The following is a 14,329-nucleotide window of genomic DNA, read 5'->3' on the forward strand; positions in this document are numbered from 1 at the left end:
AACCCAATTAAATCCAAACTTCAAAAAAAAAGTATGAAAATGTATTTCATTGATTCAACTGAATCTATTGAGATCAGTGACTTTGGTCTCACAGGCGAGTTGCCCAAAGATTTTAAAGGTTTCTTGGTGCAACAGCAAACAGCAAGTTAATGACTTCACACAAACTACACAAATGAGAAAAGAGTTCCCTGGCACCAGAAATGACCACAGCAATAAAAGAATCAACACATACTCATGGATGTGGTGCTCCATGAAAGCATTAAAAACAAAAGAGGTTTTAATTTTTCTGCAAGGAAGTACAAGTTAAAACCCCATGCAGAAATAATTTACATATTCCCACTGAGTGAAATTACACCCCTTTAATGTGATGGATTTCTGTTCCCAATGAGGATCAACACCAAAGATATCTGGAGCACCCAGCTGTTTTCAACTCATTGTCTTTTGTTTTTTGTTTACCAGTTCAGGCTGTTGAGCACTAACTATCCATATGACGCTTGTGTCTGGTGCAAAATGGCAGAGCAAGAAAGTTGATGTATATCTGGTGAAGAGTCTGACAAGCCAAAGAGACCCACATATACAATGGCAGATTCCACTGGGATGCCCACGTTGATTTGTTCCTGCTGAATATGTAAGAAATTGTTTGCTTGCACATTAGCAATAAAAACATTATAAGCTGAAAGTATATATTATAAAGTCTCTGTTGCTGTGAGTTTGTATAAGTCTGCCTGTCCCAAGTGATCAAAAATCACTCAATAAATCTTTATAATACTACATTAGCAATTTCAAAAACATCCAAACTGATACTGACATATTTCAGCACAAAGGCACCTTTGACAAATTCAATTTTTGCTCTCAAAGTGCCTCAAAGTGCCTTCATTTCACAAGTAAATAATCTTTCTAAATGCTAGAAAAGTATAGAATCACTAATGGAGAATATCTGGTATTACACACACACACACACTCACACTGGAAGAGTACCTCGGCCAAATTGTATTTTCCGTCTAGATTGTTTTTGGCATAACGTCGTATGAGATGTAAGGAATTCACATAAAAAAAAATGTGAAGCATCCAAGACGACAAGTGCCAGAACATTTAGAAAATCACTGGAAAGTATGCAAACGAAAACGCAACATGCTTTTCTGCAATCTGCGCTCATATAAAGTACCTCCATTATCTGTAAATCACCAAGAACAAAGAGTCCTAACCCTCCTAATCAAGATGCCGTACATTCACTGTGACTGTTTTTTCTGAGGTGTTTTCATCTCTTTTTTTTTTTTTATTTTAGGTGATTCATTTGTTTACATTTTCAAAAGATATTTCCTGCCGCCACTAGGGGCTGTCAAAGTAAAAATGCTTTGTATGTTTTCAAATGATGATTAAGCTCATCCAAAAGAGAAACCAAAAATCCTTTAATTATGATTTGAGATGTGTATAATCTGAGAGAGAAAAGAAACCTCTACCCCTGCAGTCACTGCTGCTCAGGAGTTACTATTAGCGATGCTGGATAAGAGAAACTCATACCTGAATGCTTAAATCCAAACCAGTATAAAATCAAGACCCATCAATAGATCAAATATACAGTATACAAACACAGGTGTTTGCAGAATAAGCATCACAATGTGTGTGTACGAGAGAGGAATACTGTTTCATAGACACACACACACACACACGTTTACTTAGGTCACTTTTGGGGACATTACATAGATTTACATTCATTTCCTGGAGACGTACCCTAACCATAACCCTTAACCACTGACCCAAAAAGCAGCTTTTTCCCCTCACAGCTTTTGACAAGCCGTTCCCAATTAGCTGTTCTTTAGTCTGAAAATGTGTCCCTGGAAGTAGGATAAGTCAGATCCACACACACACACACCTATGAGTTGTTTTTTTTTTTGCATCAAAGCACATGAAAACAGGCTTTCTATCATCTTTCCCACAAAATGAGATTATTTTCCCTAATCTCACCGTGGTTACTTTATTTCACTTGAACAAATTATTTAAGTGATACTTTTATCGTTTCATACGTGCAGCTGATCTAAAACTACTTAATATAGGAGGTTGTGGTTGTGAGCAGATGTAACAACTTAACCCCATTGACCTCAGCTGTCCCGCCTGAGCAAATAAAACGTCAACATCCGGCTTTGTTTGCCCTAACTCTGACAGCTTCACTTCCTCCTTCACACAGCGCTCCTCTTCCACCAGAACTGTGTTGGAACGGGAAGGGATGTGGGGTTTCATCACTCCATGCTGCAGTGAATGCACTGATACATACATAGAGACAGTGAGAAGAAAAGAGAAAACTTGTACTCTGTGGAATAACTACAGTTACCGCGAAGCTTCTCTTCCATATAGACTCGCTCTTTCCTGAGAAATATCCTCAGCCACACAGGATATGATGTGTTTCACATTGCCAATTGTTTTGAATGAACAGAACAAGAAGTCTGTAGTTAACAGGAGCATCGACTTCCACCACAGCTAAGCAAAGCGAACAGCGCCACTTACAGAAACTCAAACTTCATCAGCCGAAAAGTCACAGCACCGCCTACAGTGTCTCTCAAACTTTTTCATGTTAAGGACCCCTAAACTGACACAAATTAGACCACAGACCCCCATTTGATAAGATTTTGTCCCACTTCCTGTTTTATTGCAGAAAGTGTATGAAACCCATGACCAAAATAGTCATACATTCTGTCATTGTGTTACTTATGGAATCATAGTGAAAGTAAATTATTCCCCTTTTTGCTGGGGACACCCTAGAACCACCTCAAGGACCCCTGGGGTTCCCCAGACCACACTTTGAGAACCTCTAGCCGACACTGTGTGATTGAAAGCGCAGAGCAAAGAGCACAGCAATAAATGTGCTGCACCAAAGATGGAGCAAAGAGAAAAAAGAAAAGGATCTTTCCGATTATGAGCAAGCTACTACCTCTAAAGATACGACCAAAACCAAGATTACAGCTGTTGTGGATTAATATAATTTTCAGTAAATGTGTGTGTCATGTTAACAAGCAGAGACACCCTTGGAATACACAAACAGCATCAGGCAATAGAACAACAAATCCTTTTAGTTTAGCTGGATCTTGACAGACACAAACCAGAAACGCTCAGTTGAATGTTAGCAATGATCTGCAAATTGGTTGATTGAAACTGCATGAAGAGAAGGAGGATTAAAATGTGGCCATAAAGGAACTATTTCACACCAGAAGAACCAGGCTGTGGTCTGCTGAATGCTGTTTTGAATTTAAGAATTATTTATGAAATATGTCATCTTAAAAAGTGTCTCTCCAGGACTTTTCCCAGAGTCACTCTGTCCAAACCAGTGATGAAACACTCAAAAATCATTTTAGGGAGTAGCAGTTGATATTACATTCACCCTTTTCACTTGACAGCTTTCTGACCTTCTCTAAGAGCCCCAAATCTGTTGGGAGCTCCCAGCATTACGTAAAAGTGATTGGACCGAATGTAGCCTAGTTTTTTCTCTGTTTTTCATAAATATCCTACATGAAGTTAGGTGCATAAAATTTAACTGGTGTGCATCAGGGAATTCCAAAACACCTTCACACCTACTACTGTATAACCCACGTTTAACATCAGTAAATTCTAGCTCTGGCAGCAACAGGTGGTTAGTTGACAAGAGAAATCTTGTGTGGATGTACAGTGATGTGGCAGTAAATCAATCAAAGGTCTGAACCACCAACAAAAGTTTGGAAAAAGAAAAGGAAATCTAGTCAGAGTCTCTATGCATGACTGCAAGTTCTTGTTCGTGTGTGTGTGTGTGTGTGTGTGTGTGTGTGTGTGTGTGTGTGTGTGTGTGTGTGTGTTGGTGGTGGGGGGTTGCATATGTGAGAAAATAAGAGATAATGTAAAAGAATAAATGTTTTCTGAAACACATCACACCCCCAAACAACTTTCATCAGTTTGATACTATGGTGTGTGTGTGTGTGTGTGTGTGTGTGTGTGCACTATGACCCCAGCTGATCATCACCATGAGAACAGTAGCCAGTATCACCTGAAGTCTGTTATATTTGCAAAAAAAAGCTTATGTTTTCACTTTATCCTTATCTAAATTAAACGTTTATTGCGACGAAAACGTGGGAAGATGTGCTTCAAACGGGGGGAAAAAAGCAGAAAAAGGTTTTCGATTGCTTGTGTCTAAACAATACCTGAAGTTTAAGTACTTACACAAAAGCGTGGTAGACGAACGCCCATTCCCTCGGTCTCTCCAACACGTTGTAGAGGTAATTCTGGAGCCGCCGGTAACGCGCGTTCCTGCGGCCGCTCTGCGCGCTGTAGGTCAGCGGCTTCCCCAGCAGGCTGAGCCGGGCGCCCTGCTTCCTCTCCGCTCCCGCCGCACCTGCCGCGGCAGGAGACAGGAGACCGTCCCCGACTCGCACCGCGTTGTTCATCGTCCTCTGCCCGCACTCCACATCTTTCAGACTGTAGCCCTGCGCCCGGCGTCCCGTTGAAGTCTTCAGCCAGAGCCCGGTGCCGCCGCTGTCGTCGCCGGTGTGACTTCGCGGCATGGCATCACCAGCGCAGGCGTGGAGTGCGCTGGGAGACCGGCAGACATTCACATGCAGCCAAGTGCTCTTGAGTCAGAGGGTGTTTGGACACTTTGACTTTCACTATGCGCTAAATAAAACAAATCAGTGGATGTGGTGTTAAAGAAAACTAACCTGCTCTCATCTTGTCATCCTGTGACCGTTTGAGCAGATTCACAGACCAGTTTGGACACTTTGGCCATCTGCACAAGGCTGGAGAGGAGTTGGGTTATGAAGGAGTGGATCCATCGAGACATTTGGCGGGGGGAGGGCTCTCCCACCCTCCCACACTGTCTTTCTTCTCCAACTCACTTTCACTCTCCGTATTGTTTCTTCCTTAAGTGTGAGGAGCCAGCCGGTGCTGCTCCAAACGATGATTCTCTTTTACGCACACCAGCACTAGCGGGCAAGTCAGTGATCTCCTCATGGACATCGGCTAGGGGCCAGGGGCTATATTTGTGACTTCCAATTTCAGTGATGAATGTAAAAGTGTCGAAAGCCACAATACACCGATGACGCAGGTTTTACGCGGATGAGGAAATAGCCAGAAGCCAAAAAACAACCAGCATTGTCATTTGGATCAGAAAATGAACATGCTGCATCTGCCACACACACAGTTCTGCTTTTAAAACACTTCTAGACAATAAAAAATCGCTTCTTTTGCGTGTGAAGTCAGACTTTAGGAGGGAATTGGACAAGCAGTTGTTGGTATGAGATACTATGAAACGGTTTTCCACACAGTATAGACTATGATTAACATACTACAGAACATGGCAGTGTCTCATTGAACTGCTTAACATCACTAAAACCTGGTTGTGGATTCAACAGCACTTCATTTATATTCAGAAAATCAGACTCCAGTCGCGGAGGTCCGCTTTTCAAACTTTATCCACCGGAACTGAACACGTTTTCTGATTATGTTGTTAACAGCTGCGTCACTCTGTGACCTGCTGACCGACCACGTGACCAATGGCCCATGGACACACTTTTTTTTTTTTTTTTTTTTTTTTTTTTTTGCTTTTGGCTATGGATTTCCAACCTGAACCCTAACTAGATACCGAACTAAAATTTAATTCATTTGTAAACAGTCTAAATTCATTTCCAAGCAAACACTGTGCAAAAAAAATGGCTCAATTTGAAGAATTAGAGAGAAAACTTTCTTTGATTTCTTTCAATAAACAGAAAAGACAATAGCAAGGCAACGCAACATTAACATGTTATATGTGTCAGGCCCAAATTAGTCCCTCTAATCAACTCACTGAAGTTGAATAATTAAAAATGGAAGTTTCCCCCCATTTTTCTTGTCTGGTTTCCCTTATTCAAGTCTTCAACTGACTGTAGGTTTGGGGGTTTTTTGCAGAGAAATTCACTTGTTTGGGATTTTAGCTTTTCCCGCTTTCATCCATCTAAATCTCATGATGATGTCAGCAGTTTGATGCCATCACGTGTAGTTTCCTCTTTTTTTCAACACAATAAATGAACAGTGGGCTATTCTTTTTTTTTTTTTTTTTTCAAGTTGCTCCATCTGCGGACACTACACGACACGCCCACCACATGGTTGGGTTTAGATATGAGGACTAAGATGGTTAAGGTTAGGGGTAAGAATATCAGAAGGTGTGTGTCGTGTAGTAGAGTGGGTGTGTCGTGTAGTCTGCAAGACTGCAGATGGACCCTTCTCTCTTTTTTTCTATTTTTTTTTTTAAAACAAGGACATGTTTCCTGTTGTGATCAAAGCCTGGCCTCTAGTGGCCAATCATAGGCATTACAGAGATTGCTCATATGAGGCAAGAAAAAGACTTCAGAAATCAGTGTTAAATATCTGGAGTTTTCAATTTGAGTTGAAGATTATTCCCTAAATACTGTATGTATATTCCAAAGTGCATGGAGTTATATTATTATGCAAATACAGGGCTGGGTATAGAGTTACACTGGTCAAAGTGTGATTAAGGGTTTATTTTAGGCTACTGTTTTATTTATTTTAAATTAAACAGTTCATTTTAATCATTCTAGCTGTAGAGATATAGCTCACCTTTTGCGGAACCTACATTAAATGCTGTGTATTTATAGGCAGCACATGTATGGATTCATATGCTTAATTTTACCAGGTAGTCTATTAATCTTAATTATTGGTTGGTTTATGTTCATGATGGCAATTATCAGTCATTTGTTCTGTTAGTTCTTCTCTTATTCCTATCCCACCGGTGGTGTTGTAACTACCTCCTCCAGGGATCAATTAAAGTAATCCCCAGTCTTAATTGGTAGGACTTCAGCACCACGGACAGCGACAACCATATTTTACGAAAGACTGAGAGTTCAAAGAGAGCTGAACACCTTAAGTGATAGAAAGAGATTAAAGAGGGGGCGAATGAAAGAGAGAAGAGGTGAGAGAAAGAGAGAGAGAGAGGAGAAAAAAGGAGAGTGTGGATGGGAAGTGTTGAAACGAGGGGCATGTGAGAGATTTTCAGAGTGAGAGAGACAGAGAGCATTGGTTGGGATTAGGACCGTGTTGCAGGTTGGTAGGGATTACGGAGCGCAGCGCTGCGCAATTCCCCGTCCAGGCTATACGCTTTGCTATGGGCTTCTCCGCACGACATTTCTCCTCATGAACTGACTGACACCTGAGACTTGTCGCCCACATCCCGCATCCCGCCGATCCTGGGTATATACTAGCTGTATGGAAAAATGGCCGACATTCCACAGATAATCAAAATTGGGATTTCCATGAAGATGCTTCCCAACAACACCGCGGTGTACTTCAAGTCTGACGGCGCCCGGTTCGGACAAACCCGGACCATCAAGCTGCTGACCGGATCCAAGTACAAAATCGAGGTGGTCATTAAACCTGGAGCGGCCGAGGCCACGTAGGTAGCCCTCCGATTTTTGTTTCAAGCGTGGGTTATCCTAACCTGATCATAACCTAAACAGCTAAGAGGACAAATATCACGACCAGGCGACAATATTCCTACAACCTCCTTCTATAGATAAAGCCACACAGATCACTTAAGTCACTAATGAGCGCCGTACTGTACACACGTTTTCGGTCAATCAGAGGAATGCTATTGGAATATGGAGGTTTTCCGCATGAGAAGACAACAGGACAAATGTGAGGAGCTGTCCAAATAATGGAGATTTTGTTGTCTGAACGTGGCGTCGCTGATAGACAATCGATATTAATTGTCTATTTAATATTTTATTGCTAGTTTGCGTCTACATTCAGTATTAGAGTTATAGTGATATTAGTGTATGATAGAGTGTTTTTAATCTCCCCTGTATCCCTAAAATGTTTTTAGGTGTTTTGATCAAATGTTTTTTCCCTCGCAAAGTGAATGTGGCCTTTGTCTGCTTCATCGCCAGCGCCCTGTAGTTTTTCACATTTCCTCAGTCTACAGAGAGTAATTAGGCTACGTTTCTGGACGTAATCTTTAATTAAAGAACCAAGGATGAGACTCATTCCTCTCGTGCACTGATAGGGGTGATCTTAACAGGTTTGTTGCGGAGAAGGCAAGAGCAGATTTTTATGCTGCATTCAAGCATATAGTGCCAATAATGCACATGAAGTGGTGAATAATGATGGAAAATTTTTAGTTTTTCAGGTTACCATGGTGCAGAGATGTGATATAGAGGATGGAAAGTATGCATTGAACATTTGCAGTAAAGTTATCACGTTTTACTGTGTGTCTATTGTATGATTCTTTATGTATCTTTACTTTTTAAACCTATTGTTAGCAAAAAAAACAACCTACAAATACCTCTTACAGTTGTTTTCATATTAGTAGAGCATACAATATCGTAGCTCTACTTTGTGTTATTAGGCTATTTCTGACCTAAAGTCCTGTACTTGGGAACTCAACAAGTCCTTTTTTCCAAGTAAAGCGCTCGGAAGTAGGATTTTACGAGGAGCACTTGAAGGCAGCATAAACCCCAATTGGCCACATGTCAAATCCACCACAGATTAGGACTCCTGTGTCTGGGCTTTGTGTCGCCGCCGCCCTCGTGTGATTTGCCTACAATACACGATTATGTAATGAACGTTGTTGTACTTCCATGTCTAAATAAGGATTAGCCTTTGATATATCAGGCTGTGAAACACGCCTGCCTGCTGCCCGAATGAGCACCCTGGTACAAAAATAGGTCACACATGGGATGATGCACAGGAGATGTTGGGCTGAATTTAGAGCACGGAACACAGCTGTAGACCTATTTCCCCAAGTGATTTGTAGCAGGAAGTCCTGGCTGGAAAAAAATGCATCAATGAGTGGCCTTTAAAGCTCAGTAATCTGTAGTAAAACCCATTTTTTTCACTTTATTGTTAAATCACAGATTTTAGGCTTTTAAATTGTACATATAATTTCCACTAAAATCAAATATCATCTTTAGTGCTCTCACCTAAACATTATTGACTTGAACCTTTAATTTTAAGACTGTTTATTGATGAATTGGTTTTCTTGTGTTGTGTTCCTGTCCGCAGGTCAATGAGTGTGGGTGGGGTGACCTTCGCCCTGGAGCAGCAGTCTAAAGATCCGCAGTCAGTGATCTATACCGGCCAGTACGACACAGAGGGGGTGGCACACACCAAGAGTGGAGAGAGGCAACCTGTTCAAATCAGCATACAGGTATGGTCATATATAGTACAACGGGAAGAAAACTAACTTTAATCTGGAGGCAGAAGCCGGAGAACTCAAATATTCAAAAATGATTTACAGCCAGAAAGTTTCAGGCTCTGAGGAGAATCTGTTTGGATGTCTGTCTGGTTGGTAGAGAAGACAAACAGGCAACACCGGATAAAGACTTTGTGGGTTTACATTTGGAGCTTGTAAAATTCAGTGTGGTTTGTCCTGCATTTGTTCACTCTATCTGTCTTTTTTCATTCATGTTTAGACTTTTTTTAAACTTCAGCTATAGTGGCAGGAAGGATGAGGATTTTTCTCTTTTATCAACTTTACTGTCTTAAAGCTGTGTCAAACCTGGTTTTCAGAAAAATAAAAAACAAAACTATAAAATTGTCAAAACATGACATAGATATTTAATAAGGAATCTTCTCTGTAATACAACACAATGTTGACAACATCAATAAACTGAAAACATACAGCATTTCAATCCAGTTTGACTTAAAAAACACTGCTCCATACATTTCCACGCGGTTAAATGATAATTCTGGTGATGTTCTGTATTTTCTTATTGACAACAAATCCCATGAAAAGACAGAAACCAACAATGACTTGATCCAACTAACAAGCGTGTTGCCAAAGTGTGATACAGTTTGTTCCTCTGTGCCATAGACCTCCACTTTTGTCCTAAAAAACATCAATGAGCCACCGTTGCACCGGGTGACATGGCTGAAAACAGTCCCCAACTAATACACTATTTTCTTATGTTTAAGTAACATTTACTAAAAACTGCGGTGTGCAGCTGTTTAGAAAAATTATTTAGCTTTTTCTTAAAGTCAAAGTACATATATGTGAGCTGTTTTTTTTTTAAAGATCTACAACTTTGATAAGAACAAATGGACCACAGACAGGACAAGGAAGATAGACAAGCATTGAGAGACAGACTTCATGGGATTGGTTGACAATAAAAGAAATATATAATATCTCCAGCATTATCCTTTGATCACCAAGTGATTACTTTTGCCTCCAAGAGGCTTCTCTTCCACCAGTACTGTCTCATCATGCATCATGATCCTAGGTTATGTCATAGAAATCTTGAGTTCCTCAATTCAGAAACTCCTGCAGATATGGATGTCTTATGCAAAAAATGTTCATTGACAAACACAAACTTTATCGACCAAGGAGACAGCAGTTACAATTCAAAGAGCCGGTGTAGATCCAGTGAAATGCCACAGCAAATCTGAAGGAAAAGAGCTGAACCACTCTCGGTTATCCAGGCAGCGCCCAGACGACCTCGTCCTTAATCACAACATGACTATAAGATTGTTTACTTTAGTGCTGTCTCTATGGCAACAATCATAGAGCCAGGTCTGCTCGACCGGGAAGAAGACAGCTGTCTGTCCTTTCATATATGAAAATAGGAGCATTTTCATATATGACAGGTATATGAAAATTCCTTCACAGGTTAAGGGTTAAATTGCAGTCTTATCAGATTTGTTTGTGTTGCTATGGTTACAGTTCTACTGAAGTGGATGCCAGCTACCAGAGATTTTCTATTGTATCCTGATAGCTACGGGCTTTTCATGGTTACAGTTTTGTAACCATGGACGATGATCTCTACGTAGGTGTAATTGCGGATAGAGTGGGTGATGCATGTCTCAGGTGTAAAAGCTTGTAATTAATTAGGGTCTAATTAGTGCTGAAACTGAGGATTATTTCAATTATTGATTAATCAACAGTTTATCTTCTCCAGTAATCGTTTGGTCTATATCATGGCAACAAATAGTGCAAAAATTCCTGTCACATTTTCCTAATTTCCACAGTTACTTTAGAAGTTAGATTATGATCACAGAAATCTAAGAAAACCAGGAAATATTCACATTTGATCAGAATCACATGATCAATCAATTGTCAAATCTGTTCTGTTTGTTTCAGCTTTGAACATAATTAGCTGGTCGTTAACCGTATAACAAGCAGGATGATTATCAGTGAACTGATCACTGTGGAAAAGAAGTTTTGACAAGCATGAACCAATATAATGATGTAACAGCCACGCAACACATACAAACTGCAATTAGACCCCTAAATTATAACAAAATTAGGTGTGCGTTGTATTTTGGTTCAAACATCCTCCATAAAATGAGTTCCTGGTGTTTAGCGGACAAATCTTCGCAGCTGTGGTTCCTGATGTAGCAATGAAAGCGCCGACATCTGACGTAAATGTTTCATTTAAATTTACCTAAATGTTCATTGTTATATTAAATCGTTAAATTCTTCTAATCTTGTAAGGTGAAAGAGCTCATAAATACAGGTTTAAACAATGTTACAAAAAAATGTAACTGCTTGTGTTGACGTAAGTGTGAGTTTGTGTGAGTGTTTGTGTGTGTGTCTTACACCCATCTGTCCAGTTCACACCCAGGGGCCTCTGGGATGATATGATGTGTTTGCATGTTTGTGTGTGTTTGCCTGCATCCATCTGTCCAGTCAGTATGCTTCCCTCTTCATTTCACCTTTCAGATGGTGTATCTGCGTTCATAAAAATATTTGAGTACATGAGTATGTGTTTCTTAAGAGCATGTATTCCCATCTGTCCGCTCTTTATGTGTCACAATCAGTTCAGATCAGATCAGGGAACTTGACGATGTTTTCATTTCTGCATGTATTTCTCCTTCAGTTCCCAGAAGCGGGAATGTTTGAAACAGTGTGGCAGGTGAAGTATTACAACTACAACAAGAGGGACCACTGCCAGTGGGGAAACAGCTTCAACAGCATCGAGTATGAATGCAAACCCAACGACACGCGTACACTCATGTGGGTCAACAAGGAGATGTTTGTGTGACGGAGAGGACCAGACTGACAGATTCAGTGTGTGTACTTTGCAAAAACACAAGCTGTGATGTTTGTAACCCTCAGTATGTCGTGATGTTGCTAAATGGATGTATGTATTTGTCCTCCCTTCCATATCTACTGTCACTCTACTTCACTGAACTTTTTTTTTGGCTTTATTGTAGTCTTTACTTCAATACCAATATCAGAATATTTAAAGATTGTGCTCTGTTTGAAAAGAAAAAGCACCCTCCTCCTTTTGTATGACGTTAAAAGCAAACCGTCCTGCCAAATTGGATCATATGGCAGTTCATGTAAAATGCAGTGATGTTGCCAGTCTTGTCACACTTGCGTTTGTTTATAGTGATTATACAAATGTGTCATAATTAACATGGCGCATTTACCGAGCTTCAAACGAAACCTCTTCTCAGCAACATCCTCTTTGAATCAGTTTTAATAATGTATTGAAAGTTAAATGACTCTTTGAGATGAATATGTTTTTTTCCGAGCACAGTTCAGTTGTGACATCTGCTAACCCTCAAGTGTGTTCAGATTTATGTGTATGTACAGTACAGTACTGTATTTGTTCGAGTGCACGTGTGCCTGTGTGTTTGGCCACAGTGTGTGTGTTTTACAAACGGTGCTTGTACAGATGTGTATATTTGTGTTTATGTGTTTGAAGCCAAGTCTACATGTGAAGAGTTTCATTCCAAAAATATCACATCAATTCTTAGAAAAATGATTCTACTTTGATAAAGTATAATAAATAATGCTAATATTTTTTGATTACATTAGCCTAAAGGAGAATTTTCCCCATCTGTCTTCCTTTGGGAACTTTGTGGCTTGTTGCCATGACATCTGCAGCTTTAATGTTAGAGATGTGTGGTGTATACACTCATCAAACACTTTATTAGGAACACCTGTGCCGTCTAACGCAATCCAACACAACAGCTCTGCCATAAATTCTGCTTTTGCGAAGCTTATGCATTCTCAGTTTTTATTGTCAGAAGGGTGATAATTCTACTTTATGTTTATTATTGAGGTCATGATGGATGGTGGTGGTGTACTGGAGTGCATTATATTGAAAAGTGTTCCTACTATTTTGTCCATCCTATTTAATATACATGACGGAGGCAAAATATTAGAAACAATGTTGGTGTTCCTAATATTTTGGTGTGCAATAGATTATTTTTATTGTACGCAAATTCCTTCAAATGAGTTTTGTTGTAGATTACAGGTACAGTTTGCTCTATCAGCTACAATAGCAAGTAATTGTTGTACAATGATAACAAAACAACAGCACTACTCGCAGCCTTTAGTTTTGACAGCCCTAGCGTGAACATAACATCTTAATTCTGTGGACAGCTCACACATCTTTCACAAATCCTAACTAATCAAATTGCGCACTTCACTCAGGTACTTCGTGATATCTTTCTAAAGCTTCTCTGCAGGCTACATTGAGACAGAAAGTCTCTGCATCCCTATATGCAAAAAACTTCATCTTTCATCCTTTCACCTCTTAACAGTTACATTATCCATATTCTTGTCACGCTCAAGTGAGCTTCTGCTGTGAAGTTGTGTCACAGCCTGAACCTGAAGGACTAGAAGAGAAAAGGGCCCTTTAGTGTTTTGGAATGAAACTCTGTTTGTAGCTGTACTGTGTGTGTATTCTTTTGTGGTGACATTTTCTGTGCAGGATGCAGTATCTCAAATAGAGAGATTTTGTATTTGGGTGGAATTGTGTTCCTGTTTGCAGCGTGTGTGTTCTCTCTACCTCTTCCAAAGGACTTAGCCATGAATATTAGTGTTGGTAAAAAAAAGAAAAAGAATTTGGAAAATTCAGAACGTAAGCTGTTAAAGACATATCTTTAAACCTTTTTTTTTTTCTATTTCTTGTGATACATTTTTGTGGTAAATATTTCCAGAAATTGTATATTTTGTACAAGTGAAACATTTGAAATGTTTTAATATGATTGTGTGTATTTTGGTAGAAATATCTATGAAATTATTTTTGTTGAGATATTGAATTGACCTATGCAAGAAATCAGAGCAACAAAATAATGAAATTGTGCAATAAAGTTGTAAAATTTCATATCTTTCTGATCTTTTCGTAAGTGTTGTTTATAATGTAATTATCAGTAAAATGGAAAATCTTATCAATTTATTAACTGATTCATTATAACCCTTCTGTTAGCTTTATATTATGCTTAATTCAGAAACTTAAGTATTGACAATTCAGGCAACTAAAGTAAATCACTATTACAAAGGAAGGAACATAAGTGAATCAGAGCAACAAATGTGAAAACTTACAGAAGTGCAAAGAGTTTGTCCTGAACGTCTGGTGAAGCACAGAAT

The 14,329-nt window shown here is 39.6% G+C and overlaps 2 protein-coding genes across 6 annotated transcripts in view; one reads left to right on the forward strand and one right to left on the reverse strand.

Moving 5' to 3' along the window:
* Window positions 1-5,488, reverse strand: part of kcnq5a (potassium voltage-gated channel, KQT-like subfamily, member 5a) — a 113,295-nt gene extending 107,807 nt beyond the window's left edge. For 2 of the 5 annotated variants that reach the window (XM_044372635.1, XM_044372634.1), the window contains exon 1: window positions 4,183-5,483. In XM_044372635.1, coding sequence (XP_044228570.1) covers window positions 4,183-4,523 — 341 coding nt within the window. In that variant the 5' untranslated portion in view covers window positions 4,524-5,483. Of the gene's footprint in view, window positions 1-4,182 lie in introns of all 5 variants that reach the window. The other 3 variants (XM_044372632.1, XM_044372631.1, XM_044372633.1) reach the window with 3 other exon arrangements.
* Window positions 5,489-6,974: 1,486 nt separating this feature from the next.
* Window positions 6,975-14,073, forward strand: cnrip1b (cannabinoid receptor interacting protein 1b). Its single transcript, XM_044372636.1, has 3 exons — window positions 6,975-7,402; window positions 9,010-9,154; window positions 11,823-14,073. Exons 1-3 carry the CDS (start codon window positions 7,224-7,226, stop codon window positions 11,985-11,987), a joined length of 489 nt encoding a protein of 162 aa, XP_044228571.1. The 5' UTR covers window positions 6,975-7,223; the 3' UTR covers window positions 11,988-14,073.
* The last annotated feature ends 256 nt before the right edge of the window (window positions 14,074-14,329 follow it).

This window comes from Thunnus albacares, chromosome 14, assembly GCF_914725855.1.
Source record: "Thunnus albacares chromosome 14, fThuAlb1.1, whole genome shotgun sequence".
In the NCBI taxonomy this organism is placed as follows: Eukaryota; Metazoa; Chordata; class Actinopteri; order Scombriformes; family Scombridae; genus Thunnus; species Thunnus albacares.